Here is a 22,927-nt window from a genome sequence, read left to right on the forward strand (position 1 = left end):
TAATAAGAAAATAAGGATAAATACAAAAAAAAAAAAATTATGAATTTTATGAGACACAATATTCAATTTTAAATAATAAAGTAGTTAATTTTTTAAGAAATGAATCCATTAACAACTGTAATTCATTTGACAAAAGAGGAGTTTTTTTTTTTTAACATCCTATTAAATAATTTTTAAAGCTCGGAGATCTATCAAACACAAACATAAAATAAGCTAAAATTTAAAAAATCAACCAATCGAACAAACCAACTCGATCAGCCAGAAGGTATTCCCAGTTAGTTTCAATCCGTTTGATTTCGCACAATGTCAATCCCATTTCAAAAGATTTCTAATAATAAGAACTCCAAATAAAGCATTGTTCATTCACGATTTGAATACAGAAGTGTCAGGCATTATGATGGGTGGAAGACCCACAAACTCATACTTGGCATATAAAGAGAAGTCAGTCATATGCTAAGTAGTTATGAGTTTAGAATACAATTTGATGAGATTGGAAGGTCCTTTTCCCCTCTACTCTTTCTTCAACCAACTAACATGGAAATTCTTCCATTCCTTCCTTCCATCTGAAAAGAAAATACATTGTTTTCGGTTTTGATTGCTGCATACACAGTCGATTCGACGATACGAGAATGTCAAAAGTTGATAACTGAAAAGCTTTAGTCTTTAACTGATGCCCGTAGGATTTTCACATCATGGATGGGTCTGTATCAGAAAAAATGACAATTGAATTAGCCTCAATGAAACCATTATTCCATCTGAAACTACATCTTATCTACTCTGATACTATAATAAAAGCATGGGGTTTCTTTTTTCCCAATCAAGCCTTTACTATCTTGATGCAAGAGAAATCTTGACAAGATGACGATGAGATGCCAAAGTATATGATATTAATTCAGTTACAAATACTTGATGTTTAAATGAGACCAAATAGCCTCTTAGAAAGTATCATTTTGAAATTCACACCATTTTTTTAAAGGTTTAGCGACAATATCGACTTGATAGAAAATAATATATGCATGAAGAATAAGATTGAAGATTTTAAAAGATTAAAGATGAAATTCGAAGATGATCTATCAACTCATCGACACAATGACATGACAGACAGATCAAAGATGGTACCGATATTCTAAAACCAACTGGCTACACTCAGTTTTAACATTTTGAGTTTGAAAATCAACCTTCTAATAAGTTTTTCATCTGGCATTGGTATTGAAGAATCTATTTTCTAGAAACAAGCAATTAATATCAGATGAATCCTGAGGAGTTGGCCCCTTAATTATTTTGGGATGCCTCAAGGGGAAAAGCTTCTCCTAGTGATTTTTAGATGCCTATAAATGAGATAATTTTGAGCAACCTGTTGGAACAATAAAATATATTAATGATCCCAAAGAGTGGAAAATTGATTTTGGAATAGTCCGTTCTCGCCGATATCCCTAGGGACTTAACTGTTATTTGATCTTATCACATAACTAGTCGGATGATAGTTTCTCATCCTACAGAGCAGGGAGGTTCTGAACCTCATAATCTCAAACATCGGAACCTAACTTATCTCTGAGTGGAGTTGGAGATTTCTTCATGAACTCAAGAGTTTTATTGAAGAAGATCCTCGTTCACAAGCTTGGAGCGCATCTGAATGGTTGGCTCCTCAAAGACATAGAAGTTGGTAGCGTGGAAAGAACCCCCATGGGTTTTAGCTTCGATATGTAATCAGGTGGATTAGTCTAATTAAATATTAAATGAAAATAGATGGTGTCTCAGACGGGTGAGAGGCTCAAGATCTAGGACTTGATAAAGATGACCATTAAGAAAGAATTGTTCAGTACAAAATAACAAAACTCTAGCTCAAATTTTAGTAGGTATAGAATTAAGAGCTTGAAGAGTGGTTTCCTCTTGCATATTTGCTTTGAATTGTATCATTGAATACCTTGTTTGATACAAAATGGACTTTGAACCCTCGGGGTCCTATACTCATAACTCCTTCTTTACTCATCTTTCCATTCTCCCCAATTCAAAATTTCCTTCTGTTATTACTATTTCATTAAGTAACCTGCTGAAACAAGATTCAAGGTGTCCATAATTCCCTAGTTGAAATCCTTGTATGTATACAACCACCCTAAATTGGCTTAGAGATGAAAAAGATCCATGTAAATATTAAAGGGCTTAGAAGGAGTATGTTCAAGTCAGGATGGTCACCTATCTAGAATTTAATATCCAACAAGTTACTTTGGCAACTAAATGTAGTAGGTTAGGTGCTTGTCCCATGGGCAAAGGTGACCCCCACTCACAGATATTTTAAAAAAAAAAAAGCTTTTATGTTCACTTCTTACTTAGCTGGTATCCAGCTCATGTACCTTTCTGGTACTTGTCCGTTAATTAGAGAGGAAATTGTTTCTAATCAAAAAAATATTCTTCTCTTCAGTACTTAATATCAAGTAGGTGATTATTGATTAATAAGCTCTACTGATCTAAAGACAACAAAAATCCAGTTTTCTATAGTCGAAGTACAAGGAAAATGGAAGCATAGCAGAAGAGAAGGCATACCTATCGTTGTTATCAGTTTGTACACTGCCAAGCCTTTTGATTATTTCCATTCCCTTACAAACTCTTCCAAAGATGGAGTGCTTCCCTGGAAATAGAGAAGATGGATTGAAGAAATATTAGTATTCAACAGACTTCCACAAAAACATGTTACGATTAAATTTCAGGAGTTCATATAGATTCAATTGGAAACTCGTTGAAAAGCATCCAATGAACCCATCCGATTAGTGATGGATTCAAAAAGCTTAAATAGTAGTACAAAACCCTACACTTGAAACGTTGAGGCAGTTCATAAAGTATTTAAAGTTGGCAGAACTCAAGTACTTCATTCTTCTGAACTCGAACGTTCCAAAATGTTCTTGCAACCCGTAACATAGATTTGTCATTTGCAAATATAAAGCATGTGTTACATCCAAAATCAACTAGAGTCATGAAACTAGTCGGGAGTAAATGCAAAAAAGAGACCCGTATAGTTTATTTTCTTTCTTACTCATTGAAGCAAGCCATTTTTACATCATTTCCTAGTGAAATGCATATTAATTGATTGACATAACTTTAAGAAGAGTACAAGAATAGCTAGAACTGTGCTTACCATCTAAGGATGGGCAAGGGGCAAGAGTGATGAAGAATTGGCTTCCATTTGTATTAGGACCAGCGTTTGCCATTGATAGAATACCAGCTCCAGTATGCTTCAACTCTGGCTTTATTTCATCCTCAAATTTCTTACTGAAACACATCAACACGTCAAGAAAACCCAATTAGTAAATACCTTGAAATAAATACTCAAGGACCTCAGAATTCAACTCAAGTACTCATTCATGTGAAGACAGCGAGAGAACCGCATGATAAAATGAAGAACACTTACATGGAACTAAAACTATTGATATACAATAAAAAGAAAACGCATACCCATAGATAGATTCCCCACCCCGTCCAGTTCCTGTGGGATCTCCACCTTGCACTATAAAATCCTACACGAAATGACCAAACCCCATGGAGTAAAAGACTGCTTAAGCCTTCAAGAGATCAACCTGCAGCTAAACAACCACCACTAAAGGAGAGACAAACCTTAATAATCCGGTGAAATTTGACATTGTCATAATAACCTCGCCGAGAAAGCTCAATGAAGTTTCTACATGTCCTCGGTGCGTGTTTGAAGTAAAGCTATAATCCAGCATCAACAGCACAACATTTTATGAGCTTAATTTATTAATTCTCGGTTTTGCACCAAAGAAAAATTGAATTCCACAAACAAGCAACTAAAAAGAGTAAAACTCAATTCAAACTTAGCAGGACGAGAAGCTAAACGAAGAACTAAATAAATGAGAAGCGAAAGAGTACCTCGACGGTGAAAGAACCCATGGAAGTCTCCAGAGTAACCTCCGGCGGCCCTCCTTCAGCGCTTGCCCACATCGTCGCTTCACAGAAAAATCGCAGAAACTTTTTCGCGGGGAAAGGAAGAAGTAAACACGACAGAGCAAAATGGGCTTTTATTCCTATTGGGCCTCAAATGAACTAGGCCCAATAAAAACCCGACTCGTTTCATTACATATATACAAAATAAAATATAATCAATTGATTTCATTAAACCATAAAATATTTTTAATTTGTAATGCAAATTGCGAGTTTTATTAATATTTCAATCTAAGCTTCAAAAAAAAATTATTTGTATACCTTACTTATTGTGAAGGGCATTGGACTGTAAATGAGACCGATCAGACTTCCGGAGCCTTCAAATGGTTCATCCCGCGTGCCGGAGATCTTCGATGGCGGCGTCTACGGCGCCATCAGGAGGGCCGTCGTGATCGGAAATGGCTTCCCCGGCGCGGAGAACCAGTGCCTGGGTTTGGTTCGAGCTCTCGGCCTTTCAGGTCGGCACTCTCTTTACGTGAGTATATTGTTGTTTTTCTCAATCGTTTATATAAACTATGCCTTTCCCAAATCAATTTTTTGGTGGTCACTCACTTCCTTAATCGAGTTTGATTATAACAGCCCAGTTAATTCAATTAACTTCAGAGTTATGTGCACTCTCGATGTGTGTTTTATTTATTCGTGTCACGAATGCATATGAACAGTTGGGTTTGATTTTGCGTGCAAGCTTTATAACTCAGCTTATTTGAAGGATTCATCGGCTGTAATTCGTCTATGTTTGCTGTGCAGCGGGTTATGAGGCCAAGGGGAGGGATCAATAAGTGGCTTCATTGGCTCCCAGTTTCTGTCCATAAGAAATTGGACATTTTTATCAGGCAAATTTTTGGTGATTCTAGCATAAAAGTAGAAGGGAATAATGGAATGCCTTCGCTGACCAAGAAAAGTGGTAATGCTTGCTAATTCTTCACAATTCACTAGTAAATTATGTTGAGAATTGGTTATGAAGTGAACTGCTTATAAAAATGATTCTTCGAAAGTGAAGCTGATATAGGGGTTAGTATCATAGCCTTCCTTGTTGTATGCTAGTGATTTTGGTGTTTGAAAATTGTGCCTATTTTCTCACCATTCTTTACTGCGGTAGAAATGGTACCACTGGCATTTGAAGGACGCGGTGGGAAGAAAGCAGCCCTAGCCTCTGTCCGGCCGATCATTCCTCTGGCATTTGAATAAAAACTCTCTAAAACTTCAAGAATCTAAGAGTACATTTGAATTCATAGCTAAACTCTAAAAACAAAAACAAGTTTTTAAAAACCATTTTCTTTTTAGTTTTCAAAACATGGCCTTGGATTTTGAAAACACTCCTAGAAAAAGTAGATAACAAAACAAACAAACTCATAGATAGAAACGGCGTTTGTAAGCTTAATTTTTAAAAATTAAATGATTATCAAACACGGCCGGAGTAACTATTCTGTCAATTTGTAAGTCATCGACTGAACGAGTAAAATAGGAGTTCAGAGGCTGATGTAAACTATATATGAATAAATTTCCTAATTACAAGAAACTATAGCAATTATTTGGACTTGACCCTTTAGTTATCCTAAGTCGGACTCTAGAAGGTATTCCTGATGGAATTGGTATTTGCAGGCTTATCACACGTTTTAGAAGCTGATGCAAAGCAAATTGCAAAAGTGGCACGTGAAACATTTGATAAGTATGTTCGTACGTTCTTTCTAATGGCATGTTAGAAAAATGGGGTTACATACAATCCATTTCAATGGTCTCTAGAGGTTCTGAACCCTTTGCCTGTTGGTAAATCCAATGTCTCGACCGACATTTCCAACTCTTGAGGTTATGAGTACTATTCCTCAAATAAAAATCTGAATCCTTTATCTTATATTTAGTTTGACAACTTTGGGATATATTCCCAGTAGAGTGGTTTTATTAAATTGAATGTTGTTGATTAGCTCCAAAGGCTAAGAAGACAGAGTTAATATTGTAATAGTTTGCTGTAATCTGTATATTTTGTGTCTGATGGTGGCTTTTCTTAAATTTTTTTAGACGAAACTACTAAATTGATAGCTAATTCCTGATCAGATGCAGGGCTGTCCTCTAATTACTTCACTTCATGTGCTACTATATCATTGTTAGGGATGGCCCATTGCTTGTAATCGCATCTGGCAGAGATACCATTTCAGTTGCTAGCTCGATTAAAAGGTTTGCTCCAGAAAATGTTTTTGTTGTCCAGGTGAAGCCCCTTTCTCTGTATAATCCCCCTTTATAATGATTATAGTGGACTAAAATTGTTGAGATTGTCAGGTCTGAACTTATTTTTTGTTTATCTGGAGTCTTAATCTTTATTTACCATTAATCAGGTGCTTAAAATCTTTATATATTGCTTCAGATTCAACATCCGAGGTCCCGGTTAGATAGATTTGATTTGGTAGTTGCTCCTCGTCACGATTATTACTCGTTGACTCCTCAAGCACGACAACAGATTCCTTGGTTGCTTCGTCGGTGGATTACTCCTTGTGAACCTCCTGGAGAAAATGTGGTAAGTCTTAGCTCCGCATATACGCTTGATGCATAGCACACTGAAAAACAATGATAATTATTGATTGTTGCATTTGTTCATCATTTGGAACCTTGATCCACAGGTTCTTACGGTTGGAGCTCTTCATCAGGCTGATTTTGCTGCACTTAGGTGTGCAGCTTCTACATGGCATGATGAATTGGCTTATCTTCCAAAACCACTGCTCGTTGTTAATATTGGAGGCCCATCAAGTAATTTTTTACTTCTGGTTCTAGAAAAACGTTAGAATGGTTGTTGACCAAGATCATGTGCAAATCTTTCTTGGAATCACTTCAAATTGTGTGATTTTTTTTCCCTTTCAAATCTAAACTGTTCTTGTATTGATATTATTATCCCCCACTCTTCTTTTGATAGACTAACCCTACCTTGCATCTATATGATCTATACAGGCAATTGTCACTATGGTGTCGATCTTGCAAAGCAGTTAGCTACTATGCTGCAAAACATTATGTGGAGCTGTGGAAGTGTTAGGATCTCATTTTCACGTCGAACTCCAGAGAAGGTGTCCGTCGATGCCTGATCACTTGATTTATATTTTATTTTATGTAACGATCTAAGTCCACCACTAGCACATATTGTTCTCTTTGGGCTTTCCCTCAAGGTTTTTAAAACGCGTCTACTAGGGAGAGGTTTTCACACTCTTATAAAGAATGTTTCATTCTCCTCCCCAATTGAGGTGGGATCTCATAATCCACCCCTTTTCGGGGCCCAGCGTCCTCGCTGGCACATCACTCAGTGTCTAGCTTTCTGATACCATTTGCAACAGCTCAAGTCCACCGCTAACAGATATTATTCTCTTTGGGCTTTCCCTCGAGGTCTTTACAACGTGTCTACTAGGGAGAGGTTTCCACACCCTCATAAATAATGTTTCGTTCTCCTCCCCAACCGACGTGAGATTTCACATTTTATTTATTTGTTTTTGGATTTGATGATCATATTTCCTGGTATGATGTTAGATATCCAAACTCTTGGTGGAAGAATTCAGCACCCATCCTAAAGTCTTCATTTGGGATGGTGAAGGTACCTCAGTTGCCTTGTTTTTCTAGAAACATGTATGATAATTACTCTGTATTATAGAACCTTGTCTAAGATCTTTGTTCATATTATGTTACATAGGACCAAATCCGCATCTCGGGCATCTAGCATGGGCTGACGCTTTTGTAATAACTGCAGACTCAGTTAGTATGTTGAGTGAGGCTTGCAGTACTGGGTATGTTTAAAGTACAAATTGCACACTTGTAACTAATATGGTATAACACCATTCACGTTGTTCATCTGTTTGTCTGACATGTCTGTAATCTCGGAAGGAAACCCGTCTATGTGATTGGAGCTGACCGATGCACGTGGAAGTTTGCCGACTTCCAGAAGTCCCTCGCCGAACAAGGAGTGGTCAGGCCGTTCACCGGTAAAGAAGTTGTAAGTCCAGTTATCTTCCTTATGTTTTCAGGATTCATGTAGTAAACTTCAGCCATGTCTGTAACTAAATTTGACAATCCTATGGTTTCCTTTTGATCATTATTACTTAGACATTACAGATCAAACCTTTCCTGATAGATTGATCTCTTGATTCACAGATATCAGATAGTTGGAGCTACTCTCCCCTCAACGACACTGCAGACGCTGCAAATCGGGTAAATTCGGCACTCGCTGCACGCGGGTGGAGAATTAATACAACGACTAAAGGAACTTAGGACCTAGCCTAACAATAGTTTTCCATATACCTGCCTGGAATTTTTTCCATCTCTAGGCAGTTTTTTATGCATTTGTTCTTTGATTGGTGACCCCTTCTTTCGGGTTCTCGTGTCCGCTTCTGTTCAATTTTTCTCCAGAGCATCTGAATAAACACAGCTACAAATTTGTTTACAGGATAATCTAGCAATTGTAATGTCTTTGATCTGTGGTTACTGAAACTTTATATTGATGGGTTATTGTTCTTAGCGGTCCATTCCAATAAGCAATTTTTTATATTTATATTGAAACTTTATATTTAATATTTGAACTTTTTTTTGGTATTAAAATATATATATATATATATATATATATATATACGTTATAGAAATGGATAGTTTATATTTATTTTTATTTTTTAAAAGTTAAATTAGAAGTTTAGTCGTTAAATTTAACAATATTTTATATTTAAAAAATAACCACTCCTAATTTAGCCTTATAATTTAACAAAATATTTTACGCACTCTTTTATTTCGCCTCGTTACGATGGCCGATTTCGTGTTGGGGTTCCAATGGGCTCGGCCCAGAATGCGGCAGAATGGGCTGTGAATCTTTTATACGACCACTTGTCCCCGTCGCTACTCCAGTCAGTTAAGCCTCCGGCCGCCGTTCTTTAACCCCCGCGCTCTCGACACGAAGATGAACGCATAGTATCACTTTGATACTACTACCATGTCGGCGACCATAAAAGCGACGGCAATATCCTTTAATCGTCGCGTTCTTCCCCCTATATTTCCACCGCCGTCTCGTCTCGTCTCTTTTAGAGGCATAGCTTCGAAGCTTGTTGTTGGTGGTAAGCCAAGCGTTCCTCCTCTCTATTCTTCTGTTCATTTTCCATTCATCGTGTCCATCTAACGTTGCAGTCTACGTTTCAGAACTGAAATCACATTTTTTGCCGTGAATTTTATTTTTATGTTCATTAACCGTTCCTCTGTTTCTGTGAATTGAGCTAACTTTGTATGATTGAACTAAGCTCTCTGTGATGTCCATACGTTTAGTTTTGTGAAATGTAAACTTTGTTTTAAAGTTACCAGTGAAAATTTGACTGTCTGAATGTGAGCTCGTGTTAATTTACTTCTGGAAACCGCGATCGTGGAAAACTTTGGCCTCTGGGGAGAACGTGTTGTATTGATATTAATTTTAAAATTTGATTATCTGTTCTATATATTGTAAAGGATAAACATCGAATGATTTGCATACTTTCTCTTAATGTTGATGTTAAAGATCAAAATGCTGGTTAGATATGAAATGAATGTACAGAATTTGTAAAATGTTTCATCCTTGATCTTAGTCTACATTTACTTATGGAGAGACAAAAAATAGCATAACTTATACATCAGATTTCATTAGTTGAATTGGAGTCATGATGTACGCAAGCACCGAGCCAACTTTTGGGAGGTCTTCCTCTTCACCATTGAACATGTTTCTTTTTGGTACTATCCATTGCCCAAAGATGGTTAAGTTCCTAAACCCCAGATCTATAGCATAATGTAATATGAACCTCCCAGGTAGCTTCATCATCCACTAAGAGTGCAGTGTGGCATGTCTTTAATGCTTTTACTTGAATATTTACTTCCAAACCATCTTTATCACTTTTTGTAGGATTTATCTTTAGCAATTATACCAAACAGATTAGTCACTTGCTGTAACCCATGCACATCCACGATCATTTTAAAGCTATCAACCTAATCTCGGAGAAATTGAATATGAAGAGAGTTTTCATTGCGTCTAATGCCTTCTCATGGAATACTTTCCAGGTTGTTCAAAATGTATTTCCTGTCAAAATAAAACATTCTTTTGTCACAGAAATTTCCCCACTAATGATGCCTCTCTTGTGTTTGCTACAACTTCCTCATAAACTATCATAGCTTGTTTCCATCTTCCGTGAGCTTCAACTCCCTAAATCTTTTTTCTATTGTATTGGAAGACCTATTTGGTTGCCATTGCTCGTTGTACTTGATCACCAAAACCGGCCATAAATCACCTGAAATAGCTAAAACTGTAGAAGCTCTCTTGAACTCTCTTTAAAAGAAGACCTATAGACCAAGAGTGCATATGCAGCTTTAGCTTTACAAATCTAGGATGTCTAAGGTTCTTAAGCTTAACCATGATTGTGGATAAACGTTAGCGTGTTCTTGTTCTGGCAAACTGCCACATCAACTTGTTCTGTGATGGGATTAGTGGATTTTGTGGACATGACCCAATATTAATCCCTCTTTCATTGTTAACCTTTGATCTCAAGTTTCTTTCCTTTATAGAAGATTCTTACATACTTCACAGATAAAAATAAGAAAATCCAAGGGGAGGGTCAACGAACGAGCTCAACTTTCGCTGAAAAGTCAAAACCTCTCCGACTCTGCTTTAGTCATTAATCAGCTGATGACTGATGAGCCAAGCTGGTGAAGCTAGCCAACCGATGACCCGACTCACTCAAAGAATGGACAAGAAGTATAAAATCCCTGTAAATTGTTTTATTTTTTGGCAGAAATCGAACCAGCGCTAGCGGATCAAGTCACAAGCACCACATTGATTAATAGATTTGTTTACTGTTCTTGTGGAAAGGAATATAATCATTTGTATATGATAATGCTCTTTAGATTTTTGCTTTTGAATATTTTATCAGTCTATGCATATTACAATTCCTTATTCCATATTGAAATCCTTGTTCTGGAATATTTTGCTACAGTACTCTCATTCTACACCATGGGCAAAGGACTATCGGATGCCTTTTCTCGATATGGTTAGGTTGTGGAAGATGGCTTCCATTCAGATACTTTAGCTTTCATGTCTTACAATGGCAATTTAGTTTCAAAAAACAATTCTCTCTACTCCAGCCAAAGTTTTGATGGACAGAGCCTCTGTTAAGTCAAAGGGATTTGGAGTTGTCACCTTTGCATCTGAAGACGAAGCGCATATTGTACTGACAAAGATGAACGGAAGGTCTGCACTTTCCTCTATCATTACTTTTACATCTTAGAAATGCAAGTCTAATGTTTATTTGTTGCAGCCTTTGAACGGAAGGCTTATTTTTGCGGACTATGTGAAACTGCCTTCCAATTGGCAGAAATCTTATAGCGAGAGGACCTCCTAAAGGAGAAAACTGATAAGTGATTGTTCCGTCATTTATCAGAAAGGAATTAGCTGAACAGGGAGGGAACCCACGTAGTAGCTGTGCATGGAAAGTGTGATTCAGACATGTTCTATCAGCAATTTGCTTCATGCTAGAGATGTGCTAAAAAGCTTCAGGAAAAAGAGGTCAGCTTGCAGGAATTTTTAAACTTTGTAGAAATTAGATTAACAGACTTTTTTTCTTTAAAAGTTTTAAATTTTCTTCCCATTTGCTAAGTATCTTATTTAACTATAGTTCAACTGACATACAGACACTTATGCCTTTTCTTAGTTTGCAGATTGCCTTTTCTTTTTGCATCCATTAGTCTCAAGGTTTAAAATAAGTTTTAAGTCTCATTAACATGAGGGACGGATGAGAAATTTTTCTTCGTTTACAATCTTTGAACTTGAAGGGAAAAGAGAGTCATTAGGAAAGCGAGCTAATGGCATCACGAGAGAGAGCCTTGGGTGTTAGGGAGAAAATTTTAATTACTATCAAGAATATGAATGATCTTTTTATTTATTATCTATCAAGTCAGCATTTTTTGAAAGGATGATACTATATTATTTTTTTTATAAATAGTTTTATAAGGTTGCTCGTAATATAGTTTTTTTTTTTTTTTTTTTCATAAATATAATACTGATAGTGTGAATGAATAGTCTTGTAGTTATTTAATTTTATTTAGTTTTAATTTATGATTTAAATAATAAGACAAAGAAGGAAAGTAGCAAACCCAAGAAACCCAAAAGCCAAACACACCTTATCTAACGTCCCTTCTCTCCTCAACGTCCTTTCTTTCCTCTCCCTTTTCTTCTCCATAAACTCCTCCAACTTTTTCCTTCCCCTTCTGCCCGTTTTACCCTCCAACGCTCTCTCCAAAATTACTAAACTATCCTTCCCATTCAAATATGTTCCGTCCAGATCCTCCACCTGCAAATTCACTTCCCTCACCTGTAAATTCCCTCCTTCCCATCCTCCGCACGTCACTGCAATCCCGCACTGCACGCATTCCGTCGCCGTTCCTCTTTCACCGTCGAGCACGGCTGCAAATCGTACGTGCACCTCCCCGCTCAGCCAGTGTCGCTGCACGCTGACCGGCCGATAGCTCGACAGATTTATCGCTCGCCGTCCGGCGGTGTCGATCATGATCCAGCTCAGAGTCAGATCCTCCGTAAGCTCCCAGCATGTATTTCCGTCGCCGATTGGAAATTTAATCGGCGTTTGAACTACGTCTTTAGGATCAAGCATATCGATTCGAAACGGCGTGCATCGGAACCATCCGGAGAGGGTCTCTGTCTCCACGACTTTGCTGAAAACCATCTCTCCCCGGTAGTAGATGTCGACGGCGGAGATCAATTCCGGCGTAAAGTGATGGCGGCGGCGGCTGTAGGTTGCCGAGGACGGAGAAGAAGAGGTTGAAGTTTCGGAGTTGTAAGAGAGACGAGGGAAGGAATCAGAGAAGAAGGACCTAGGACCGTTGGGAAATTCTGAAATCAGAGCGTGGAGGCGCTGTGTCGCCGTCGACGGCCACGTGGAGCGGCAAAGTTCCGCCCAGAGGTTTGGGTCGGTAGTGAGGCAGTGAAGTTGCGACGAAGTGCAGGCGACCGCGGCAAGTGCTGGTCCATCGAGACGCGTCAAGATGTGAGTTCGGAGAACATCTGGATGGATATCGGTAACAGACGTAGTAGTGGCGTCACCGTCCCCGGAGGAGAACGCCGACAACGCCAACGGGGAAGAGGTCTGATACAGCTCCGGGCATGAAATCCCAATGGTACAAAATGACATTTTCTAGAAAAATTTGGGTTTTGATCCCTTTGAAGAGGGAAAGTAAGGTCTTTATATTCGTACAGCACGCAACAAAAGAAATTTCCAAACAAAAATAATAATTGCAATTTGATTCATTTTCTTGGTATTTTTTAACGAAAATAAATAAATATATTGTCCATATCACTACGTGGCATATATCCGTCAATATTTCTTTGTATTTAATACAGTTAGGGTGTGGGTCTACGTCAACTTAAACCGTTGATATATCAATTTTTACAAAAATAACCATAGAAATATTGTCAAAAATAATAAATAAGTTTTTTCTAAATTATAAATGTAAAAATTCATATAAAAATATTTAAATTAACAAACATCCATTTCTCTTTTTAAATAAATTTAATTTTTTATTATCAATATTATGTCCTTGCATTTATTTTTTTTATGCTTTGTCATTTTTTCTTTCTATGGCATAATAGAGGTATCAATTCTCTTCGACCCATAGACATATGTATAAAAATGGATTAAATTTAAAATCGTACCAAATTTCATAGACACATTTATAAAATTTTTGGACAGACTCAATCTCAAAACATAGAAAAAGATGACAATAAAGTTCTTGCCGATCAACACTTTTAAATTAAATTAAATTAAATTAAATTTGGCATTAAATTTTCATCGCTGTTAAATTTAATGAAATAATTTGGTAAACTTTTAAATTCTCGCATTATATTTTATACAACATGTGGGATATAAATATTTAAATCTCTGTTAATAAATTAATAACTAAATGTAAATGTATGCTTTAAAATGCATTAGAAATATTATATTTAAAACAAACGTGCTTATAGTATTATTTAAACGATAGAAAACTGATAATATTGTATTAATATCGGTAAATATTCATTTTATGGTATTTAGAAACTTTTAATTATTTTTTATTAGTGTCACGTTGGCGAAATAAGAGCTCTCAAAGTGTGTGCCAAAAGATAATGTTTCCCGAAAGATATATTTACACATTTTTGTATTGTTTTTCTCTTTCTAATGATTGGAAAAATAAAAGATAATTTGTAATGTAAATTGTTTTTTTTTTAATCAACAAAATTATAAAATTGCCTTCATTGCATTTATTTAATTTATTAATTGAAAAAAAAACATGGCAATTAAAATAATGATCTGAAAACAAACGAGAAAGCGTCAAATTTGAAAATAGTAATTTTATTTTTTATTCAACTATTTTATATAATAATAATAATAATAATAAAACCATCAAATTATGTAGAATTTAAAAATATTTAATAAATTTTAACATCAATTTACACATTAACAAAATTTAACTATAAATTTCAATTTTAATTTATTATATATGCATATTTAGTTATTATATATGTATATATATATTCATAAATTATTATTATTTTTTTAAAAATTTTAAATTTCAAGAGAGCGGGTAGCTATATTCTCTTATTGTTATTATTATTATTATTATCATATTTTGTTATCTACTAAATAAACTTCCAAAATATCAATCAATAAATAAGGGTAATATTGCATATATATGTAAAGTACTTTTAATATTTTATTGGAATTTTATATTATTAGTTCACACCTTTAGTCTAATTATCATTTAGCAAGTTGATTATAATATATATATCTTGGAATACGACTAATCTTCCATTAAAGATTTTTGGCTTTCAATCTCGACGCCCACAAATGATTCTTTCATTAAATTACTTAATTAATTAAAGTATTTTTTAGAAATAGAGAGAGAAAAATAAAGTCTTTTAGACTTAATTAAATATTAAGTCAATTAACCATGGTGGATTTTCGACCCACCTTCCTAATACTTAGAGATTATGTTAAAAAAAAAAAAAAAAAAAAAATTGTTGAGGCCATTTTAATATCAATTATAATCCCAAAATTAATGATTTGGTCAATCAATTCATTTCATAAAGTCTGTAAAAGAATGTTGCACCAATCACTAACACGTTTGGCTACGCTACAATAAACAGATTCACTAGACACACCCATGTCATGAATTGCAATTCTCGTACTAGTTGGTTTTGGTTAAGGTGGACTTTTAAGTTTTTTAGCTCTTGGTTTGCGTGTTAATAGCTTATTTACACCACTAGTAAATATTATCTTATTTGAGTTTTTTTGTTTTAGACTTGTTATTAAAACTCATCTACTAAAGAGAAGTTTCCACACGCATGTAAAGAATGTTTTGTTCTTTTCTCTAACCGATGTGAGATCTCACAAGAGCCACACACTGGACGGTGTGCTAACAAAGATATTGAGGCTCAAAGGGGGTGGACATAGAGCGGTGTGTTAGGGAGCCTAAAAAAGGATGTGAATTGTGAGATTTCACTTTGATTGAAGAGAGAAACGAGTGTTAGCGAATATGTTAGGTTCTCTGAGAGGTGGATTGTGAAATCCCACATTGATTGGAGAGTGGAACAAAACATGGTTTATAAGGGTGTGAAAACCTCTCCTTGGTAAATATGTTTTAAAAACTTTGAGGGGAAAGCTCGAAAGGAAAAGCTCAAATAGTACAATATCTACTAGCGGTGAACTTGAGTTGTTACACTCATCTTAAGGACTATTTGAGCTTCGAATTGGGTTCGCTAGGGCTCGGATCCTAGCGTTCAACTTTAAATGATTTTATTTTAATAATAACTGGGATTAAAGAATTTTCTTTTTATTTTTATCTTTCTTAATAATTATATATATATATATATATGAGATAGCTTAAGAAATGGGGAATTGTATTTTTCTCCTTCCTTCGTCGCTCCACCGGTACAACCTTCACACTTTAATAATTTATTTATGCATTCGGTTGACATTTATGTTAATTTAATGGATATTGTTTAAACATTCACCAACATTTATCATTATTATCAAAATTATTTTATTAAAAATATTTAAAATGAGGAGATAATTAATTTTCAACTTTCCACCTACCTTTAATGAAATTTAATCCAAAACTTTAATTAGTAAATAAATAAATACCATTATTTTATAAGTATCTAAAATTTTAAAATAATTTTTTGCCACAATTTTCATCATATTCTTACCTAACTTCCACAAACCAAAACTTTTATTTGTTTTTTTTTTTTTTTTTAATTTTCAAAGCTTTGCTTTTCTATTTTAAAAAAAAAACGATTCCAATCCTTTCATTTGTTTGTTTACTTTCAAATAATATTCACTAATTAATTATATTAGTTGATAATATGGAAATTAAGAAAATAAATAAATAATAATATTTGTTTAATTTATTAATAGGTCAAGAGGAGCTTGATGTGGATGGAGCGTGTTGATTACTTCGTGCAAAGGAATAATAAATACACCACGTGTCAATTATCTTTCATAGTATATTTTGTCACCTTGTCTTAAATTAATAGGGTTTTTTTTTTTTTGGCTTTTTATCATTTAATTAATCCCAACCAATTGATGAATATTTTTTTATGATAACAAACCTACAATTAATTATTAACTACCGTATAAAGTTAAAAATAACGATCTCAACTACTTTTCAATTACTCGAATCAGAGTTAAAACGAATAAATTATAGTCGAGACAACATATTCAACGTGATGATATGACAGCAAAATTAAAATGATTGACAAATAAAAAAGTATCACGCTTATAATTTTAGAAGAGTAGCACGTGGTGTTTTTCTTATTATTATATTTTTAAATAAAATAATTTTTACATTTACTATATTATATTATTATAATATTGTATTTTAAAATTTAGATGGTTACTCACATATTTTTTTATTATTATTATATTATTATTTTTATAATAAAATTTAAAAATTTAATTTAACTCATTCACATAATTTTTTATTATTATTATGTTATTATATTTATAATAAATTTTAAATTTATCCTTTACCTTTACTCACCTCATTTTTTATTATTTTAATTTATCCGTTGACATAATGCAAGAGTCCATATTAATTTATATATTTTAGCATTTTTCCTCTAAGTTACTTTTAATCTCCACCTTCCATCCCTCTTTAACATAATCTAAGGGTCAATATTAATTCATACATTTTGGCACTTTTCTTCCCGATATACACTCATAAACTTCTCCACATTTTAAAACACAACTTCCATAAATTCTTCAATCCTCATTTGTTTAAAGTCTCGATTGTTTGTTGCTCTCTCCAAATTTCCAATTTTATTTTTATTCATTTTATTGTTGAGAGAGATTTTTTATTGTATTGTAAAAAAATAGTTGTGAGTACTTCAAATTGTAAATCTACTTTGAGAGAGTTGTGGTGAGTTACTACCAAATTCAAATACTTGTACCGATTTGATCATACGCCTTGGAAAAAATTGAGTTTGCACTTGAACTCGTAAAAAGAGCGGTGTAACGGTTTGACTCTAATCTGTGGAAAGAGTCAATAAAATTTTATACAAATTTCCAAAAAGAAGCTTGGGGAGTAGAGTAGGTCGAATTTGACAGAACCACTGTAAAACTAATATTTTCTAACTCTTTCCACTTAAATTTCAAAATTATTATTGTGATTTATGGTCTATTCCACTTGAATTATTTTATTCTAGTAATTATGATCTTCTACTCATTTCCAATATTTTTTTTTTCTATACTATTAAATTAATGTTCAGTTATTATTTTTTTAATTACTCAAATTTACTCAATTTAATTTCAACAAGTATTACTTTTTAATTTTTACTGAAATAAAATAATATTCAAAATTTATAATGGAGCTAATAGAGGACCACGTCAATTTAATATTAAAGTTGTTACTTGATGAATATTATTAAAGCAGTTGGTTAATATTATGTATGCCAATGACATAATGTCTTGTAGCAGTTTTCCTTAAAGTCAAAGCGCTCTCACTATTTTCACGTCATTTAAAATAAATTTATTTATTTTCATAAACGTCATTTAGATAATTGAATTACTAAAATACCCCCAAAGTTTATTCTTATATATTTTTTACCCCGGGTGTCTATGGTCCTCTCGTTTATTTGCGTTACTCTTATATGCAACCAAAGTCGCATAATCAATTAAATAATTAATATAATTTTTTTAGAGCTAAAATAATTAAGAAAAAAATAATTCTAATTTTTTCAGGTGACAGATAAAATAAAATACATATAAATATTTAAAATTGCGTTTTCTTCACCCAAAAAAAAGAATTTTTTTTTAAATAATTCGATTGATTGATTCCTTTCAGACCATTGAAAGATTCTCTGGATCTTAATTTCTGAAAAAAATAATAATTATTATTATAATTGAGAAATTACGTCCTAATTAACCTATTAAATTAAAGGATTCAAACTGATTTTAATAATCAATTCAAACTTTTCGAAGGAATGAAAAAGGTTTTGAAAATATATATGGAATCTTTCAGACTACGCTTACATTATTTATGGTTTTAATAAATACGTATTTATATTTGATTTATGGTTTTTAATTGAATAAGTTGAATAATTGTCGATTTAATTTAGAGTAAAAATTAAATAAATATTTTATGTTTCTATTCTATTTATGAGTAATTACCTTTTAACTTAAAAATATTAAAAAACAGTATACGACGTCAATATAACTACATTGAGTACGAATGTCGTCCTCATGGTTTCTAGTTTAATTAAGTAGCGTAATTACTAACAACCATATTATAGACTAAAATCATCGAGAAATAATTGGTGCGTTTTCTAGACTATGAAATCATCAATAGAAAAAATAGTTTGATCAATTAAACCCATCATATGTCACGAGATTCAAAGTTATTGATCTACTTTTTCAACTTCAATTAATTCTATCAATTCTATCGTCCTATTAAAAAATTGACGTTTGACCTAAATTTTCTAAAAATGGGCATTAATAAAAACGCGCGAATTCTTAATATAACGTTGAGACATTAGGGACAGTGTTTCAAGGGCGTGGACAAAATTTCAACATTGAAGAGCATGGGACGGATGTTGGTAGGCAAAATTTGATGTTTTTATAGTTTTCAAACACTGTCTTACAAATCTTGAGACTCGACTGCTTGAGATGAGATGCATCACTGAGCTTCAAATAGGGTAAAAAAAAAATAATATCATATTTTCATTTCTACAATAATTTCACCCAAATTGCTTAAATTCCTTAAAATAATCAAATAAATCCTTAAAAATATAAAAATAAATTCTCGAGTCATCAGTGACTTTAATTAACAAATTAATTAATTAAGTTTGAGTAAGAAGCAATAAATTACCTATCAAATCATCATAGACTATTTAATTGTACTATTTAAGGATTTATCAAATCAATGAAACATAATTTAGTTATTTATTATTAAAATTAAACATTGACTGAATAAAGAAAAGGCCAAAACATTGCAGAATTAATATTATTATGTTTTGAGTCAATATTGCACCAACTGAACATGATTATCCCCCCAAAAAAAAAAAAAAAAAAAGTTTCTTCAGGTAAAGCCTACCAAATAATTAATCTATAAATATTATATATTTGTATTATATTTTAAACCATATAATATATGAACAATTACAAATATACATTCGGTAATATATTTAAATTATTAGACGTTAAAGTTCCATAAATTAAATTATTATAAAATTTAAAATCTGTCATTAATTAAAATTTAGGAACCAATTATTTAAAATTAACTTCAATGAGAGCCGTGGAAGAGCTAATTTTTTTTTTTCCAACTATTTATATATGAATATACAAAAATAACATACGGATTATTATTATTATTATTATTATTTGTAAGAATCAGTTTTTATGGGAGAAAATTTTAAAGATAATTTATGAGAATATTAAAATACTTTGTATATACATGTTATTGTACAGTGTTAAAAAAGGGGTAAATTATAATAAATCCCATTTACTTTTATCATTTCTTTTCTTTTCTGTAAAGCTGTAATTTTATATCGGGTATTTTATAAATTATTTTAAAATATATTTTTATTCTTTAAAAAAAAATTATTCATATAATGATTTCGAAATGTTTATGAAATATCAAATATGGTACGGTAAGTTTTGAAATAAAATATTTTTTTTAGAATATAGAATAAAGTTTTAAAATATATATAGATAGAAAATTACTTAGGGTCCCTCCGGACATCATTGAAGACTAAAGTAAAACATAATATTTTAAAATGAATTTATGCTTTGCAGAATGATCTTTGACTTTATATGAGTTTGTTTTTTAGTACTCACAGTCATGATTTCGTGATCCTTGAGGTTCTTGTCGCTGTTTTTTGTTTCAACAGATTGGGTCCTTACTTTTCGGAATACGGAAAGCGTGAATCACGTGAATCACGTGTTAATTTTTTTGTGTGAAGTAAAAGAAAATTATATTTTCATTTCTTAGCGGGGCTTCTGCTAAATTGAATGAATGTACACTGCGTGGGTCGTGGGTCGTGGGTCGTGTAGTGTGGGCTTACATTGAAATTGGGCTTGACTAAAAATATTGGGCTTAGGTGGTATCAGACATGGGCTTGGAAATCGAAACTAGGCCCTATGAATTCAAATATTGGTTCGATACCCTTACTTTTTCTAATTTTTTAAAAGTATATTTTTAGTATTTTTGATAGTTTATGAGTTATAAAAAGAATAAACAATAATTTAAAAAATAAAAAATAAACGAAAAATAAAAATGGAAGGTAGTTAGAAAAATAAATGGAATAAATAATATAAAATAAAAAAGAACAATAAAAAAAAACCTCTATTAAATATTATCTCTGTTCACATGAAAGCTTAGAATAGACAATATGGGCAATATCATACAATCTTGGAGATGCACGTTCTCTTATTGTCTACCTCCCATTTCTTATCTAGGTCGTGGCCACTTCTACCTCTCATTTCTTATCCATAGTACGTGGCCACTTTTAATTGGCTGTTTCTCAGGTGCCTATCCTTTTTTTTATTGCGTTAAATTATAATTTTTTTTTTTTCCTGAATTTATATATCCAATGCTTTCTGAAGTTTTAGTTTAAGTTTGAACGCACCCTCACACATATACACACATATATTCAAAATTATATTTAATTGCTCTATAAATTTTAAAAATAGTTAAATATGTTAAAATTTTATTACACAAAATTAGTTTAATAATCAATTAAAAGGTTTAAATTATATATAAATAATTTATTGTTATTATAATATAAAATAAACACGTGCTAATTTAGTAATTTGTATGTATGTGCGTGTCAATATCACATTCTAGCAACTTCGTGGTCCAATGGTATGAATTATTAATAGTTAATTAATTCAATTAGTGCCATTTAATTATTTTTCTTTTAATTTTATGTCCCTTGGGAAATGTTGACAAATTATCTCGACTTTTTGCAGCATGAATAATTCAAATATCATATGCCAAATAACATGTAAAATATGTATTACTATGTAATATGCTGATAGAATAATAATATGATATTTAATCAACGTGTTTCTAAACAATTTTCAACCAAACGACCTAATTAATAAAAGATTAGGAGTTAATAAATATAGTTCGCCAAATAATTTTTAAAATGAGTGATTTCTTTTCTACGGAAGCATGCCACGTTCGAATAATAGTGATTTTAAAGATAAAATTATTATGTTAGGTGACCTTATAATCCTTTTTAGGAACCATATAAAGAACGTGTATTAATTTGCGAGTATAGTTTTTACTTTAGAAGCGATAGGTAGATAACACAGTCATATCACGAAAAAAAAAGTCAAAAATAAATTTAAATTATAAGAAAAAATCGAAATAATAAATAAGAGAAACTCTACGCGTAATCCTAGACGAATATATATATATATATATATATATATATATATATATATATATAATATCTTTCCCATGTGAATAATAAGGTAATTCAATTAAGAAATGAAAATGTGGTCCCAAAGTACAATTATTTGCTCCATTAATTATTAATAATAGAAGCAAAAAATAAAATGATTTTGGCATCTTGGTGCCCATCATTTTGTATGCTACTACACTTTCCTCATCTCTTTTTTTTTTTAATCGTAAACGTGTGGATAAGATTTGTTTTTGTAACGATCCCACTGCTAATATTGTATTTTTGAGTTATTTGAGTATGCTAAGGAGACTATTAGGACTTATAGATCTCCACAATGAGTTTTGCTTTGGGTTTTTCAAAAGGTCTCATATTCCTTTTCCTTTTGCTGATAAATCCATAATTATTCTTTAAATTAGCTAATGTAGGACTCATTCCCAACTATACTCAGAAACTTCCACACATTTGTAAAAAAACATTTAGTTCATCTGTGGGAAGCTGGCATGTTTATTGTCACTTGTTTTACTCTCTAATTAACAAGATTTCAGGTTTTTATTTTAACAAAATTAAATAAATAAAGAAAGAAAGAAAGAAAGTAGGAAGGAAAAAAAAAACGTGCTCCTCGTAAAATATTTTAAATAATGTAACGAATCTTCAATAAATAGAGAAGCTATCCATGGAAGTAGGAGCAAAGGAGTTGAGAGAAGAGTTAAAGAGATATTGAGAGAGCGAATATGGAGGGAAAGAAGGTGGCATTGGTGGTGCTGTTAGTGGCAATGGCATTTAGGAGCTCTTTAGCTCGAAACCAGCTCGTCGCCGACGGTAGCAACGACCGAGCTGCATCGGACGGGTACGATGAGCTGATAAAAATAGGTGAGGGTGCACCGGAAGCTGCACCACCGCCGCGGCCGTCATGTTTTGGAAATTTCTGTGGAGGTGGGCTACTTCCGTGTGATGAACCCTGCTATTGCTTCATTCCATTGGGTTCACAGAGGGGATCTTGTGTTGACTTTTAATATCCTTTGGTCAATTCCATGTTATATTATGTATGCTTAA

The 22,927-nt window shown here is 32.8% G+C and overlaps 3 protein-coding genes and 1 long non-coding RNA gene across 8 annotated transcripts; 2 read left to right on the top strand and 2 right to left on the bottom strand.

The window, feature by feature from the left end:
- Window positions 1–310: 310 nt before the first annotated feature.
- LOC111481772 (peptidyl-prolyl cis-trans isomerase CYP18-2) lies at window positions 311–22,144 on the bottom strand. 2 transcript variants are annotated; one of them, XM_023127362.1, is made up of 9 exons: window positions 22,133–22,144; window positions 10,912–10,923; window positions 10,040–10,044; window positions 3,880–3,960; window positions 3,607–3,702; window positions 3,448–3,509; window positions 3,131–3,264; window positions 2,542–2,626; window positions 311–702 (listed from the first exon to the last, which is right to left on the bottom strand). In XM_023127362.1, exons 4-9 carry the CDS (start codon window positions 3,949–3,951, stop codon window positions 657–659), a joined length of 495 nt encoding a protein of 164 aa, XP_022983130.1. In that variant the 5' UTR covers window positions 3,952–3,960; window positions 10,040–10,044; window positions 10,912–10,923; window positions 22,133–22,144; the 3' UTR covers window positions 311–656. The 2 variants fall into 2 exon arrangements, with proteins under 2 accessions (XP_022983130.1, XP_022983131.1); XM_023127363.1 differs by lacking the exons at window positions 10,040–10,044; window positions 10,912–10,923; window positions 22,133–22,144 and having other exon boundaries at window positions 3,880–3,979.
- LOC111481649 (mitochondrial fission protein ELM1-like) lies at window positions 4,166–8,436 on the top strand. Of its 4 annotated transcripts, XM_023127190.1 has the most exons (12): window positions 4,170–4,426; window positions 4,699–4,795; window positions 4,829–4,855; window positions 5,554–5,620; window positions 6,058–6,154; window positions 6,311–6,460; window positions 6,564–6,690; window positions 6,889–7,001; window positions 7,456–7,519; window positions 7,616–7,709; window positions 7,807–7,915; window positions 8,074–8,436. In XM_023127190.1, exons 1-12 carry the CDS (start codon window positions 4,244–4,246, stop codon window positions 8,188–8,190), a joined length of 1,245 nt encoding a protein of 414 aa, XP_022982958.1. In that variant the 5' UTR covers window positions 4,170–4,243; the 3' UTR covers window positions 8,191–8,436. The 4 variants fall into 4 exon arrangements, 3 of the variants coding, with proteins under 3 accessions (XP_022982958.1, XP_022982957.1, XP_022982959.1); XR_002718072.1 differs by having other exon boundaries at window positions 4,166–4,426; window positions 4,699–4,855; window positions 7,616–7,677; XM_023127189.1 differs by having other exon boundaries at window positions 4,171–4,426; window positions 4,699–4,855.
- On the top strand, window positions 8,835–11,883 carry LOC111481815. The gene is made up of 4 exons (XR_002718091.1): window positions 8,835–9,020; window positions 10,914–11,167; window positions 11,235–11,482; window positions 11,749–11,883. It is a non-coding gene; the product is annotated as an uncharacterized LOC111481815 (long non-coding RNA).
- LOC111481680 (probable F-box protein At2g36090) lies at window positions 11,967–13,235 on the bottom strand. Its single transcript, XM_023127241.1, has one exon. The coding sequence runs from the start codon at window positions 13,119–13,121 to the stop codon at window positions 12,036–12,038; it is 1,086 nt and encodes a 361-aa protein (XP_022983009.1). The 5' UTR covers window positions 13,122–13,235; the 3' UTR covers window positions 11,967–12,035.
- Window positions 22,145–22,927: the final 783 nt, after the last annotated feature.

The sequence above is a fragment of the Cucurbita maxima genome, unplaced genomic scaffold (assembly GCF_002738345.1).
Source record: "Cucurbita maxima cultivar Rimu unplaced genomic scaffold, Cmax_1.0 Cma_Scf00007, whole genome shotgun sequence".
In the NCBI taxonomy this organism is placed as follows: domain Eukaryota; kingdom Viridiplantae; phylum Streptophyta; class Magnoliopsida; order Cucurbitales; family Cucurbitaceae; genus Cucurbita; species Cucurbita maxima.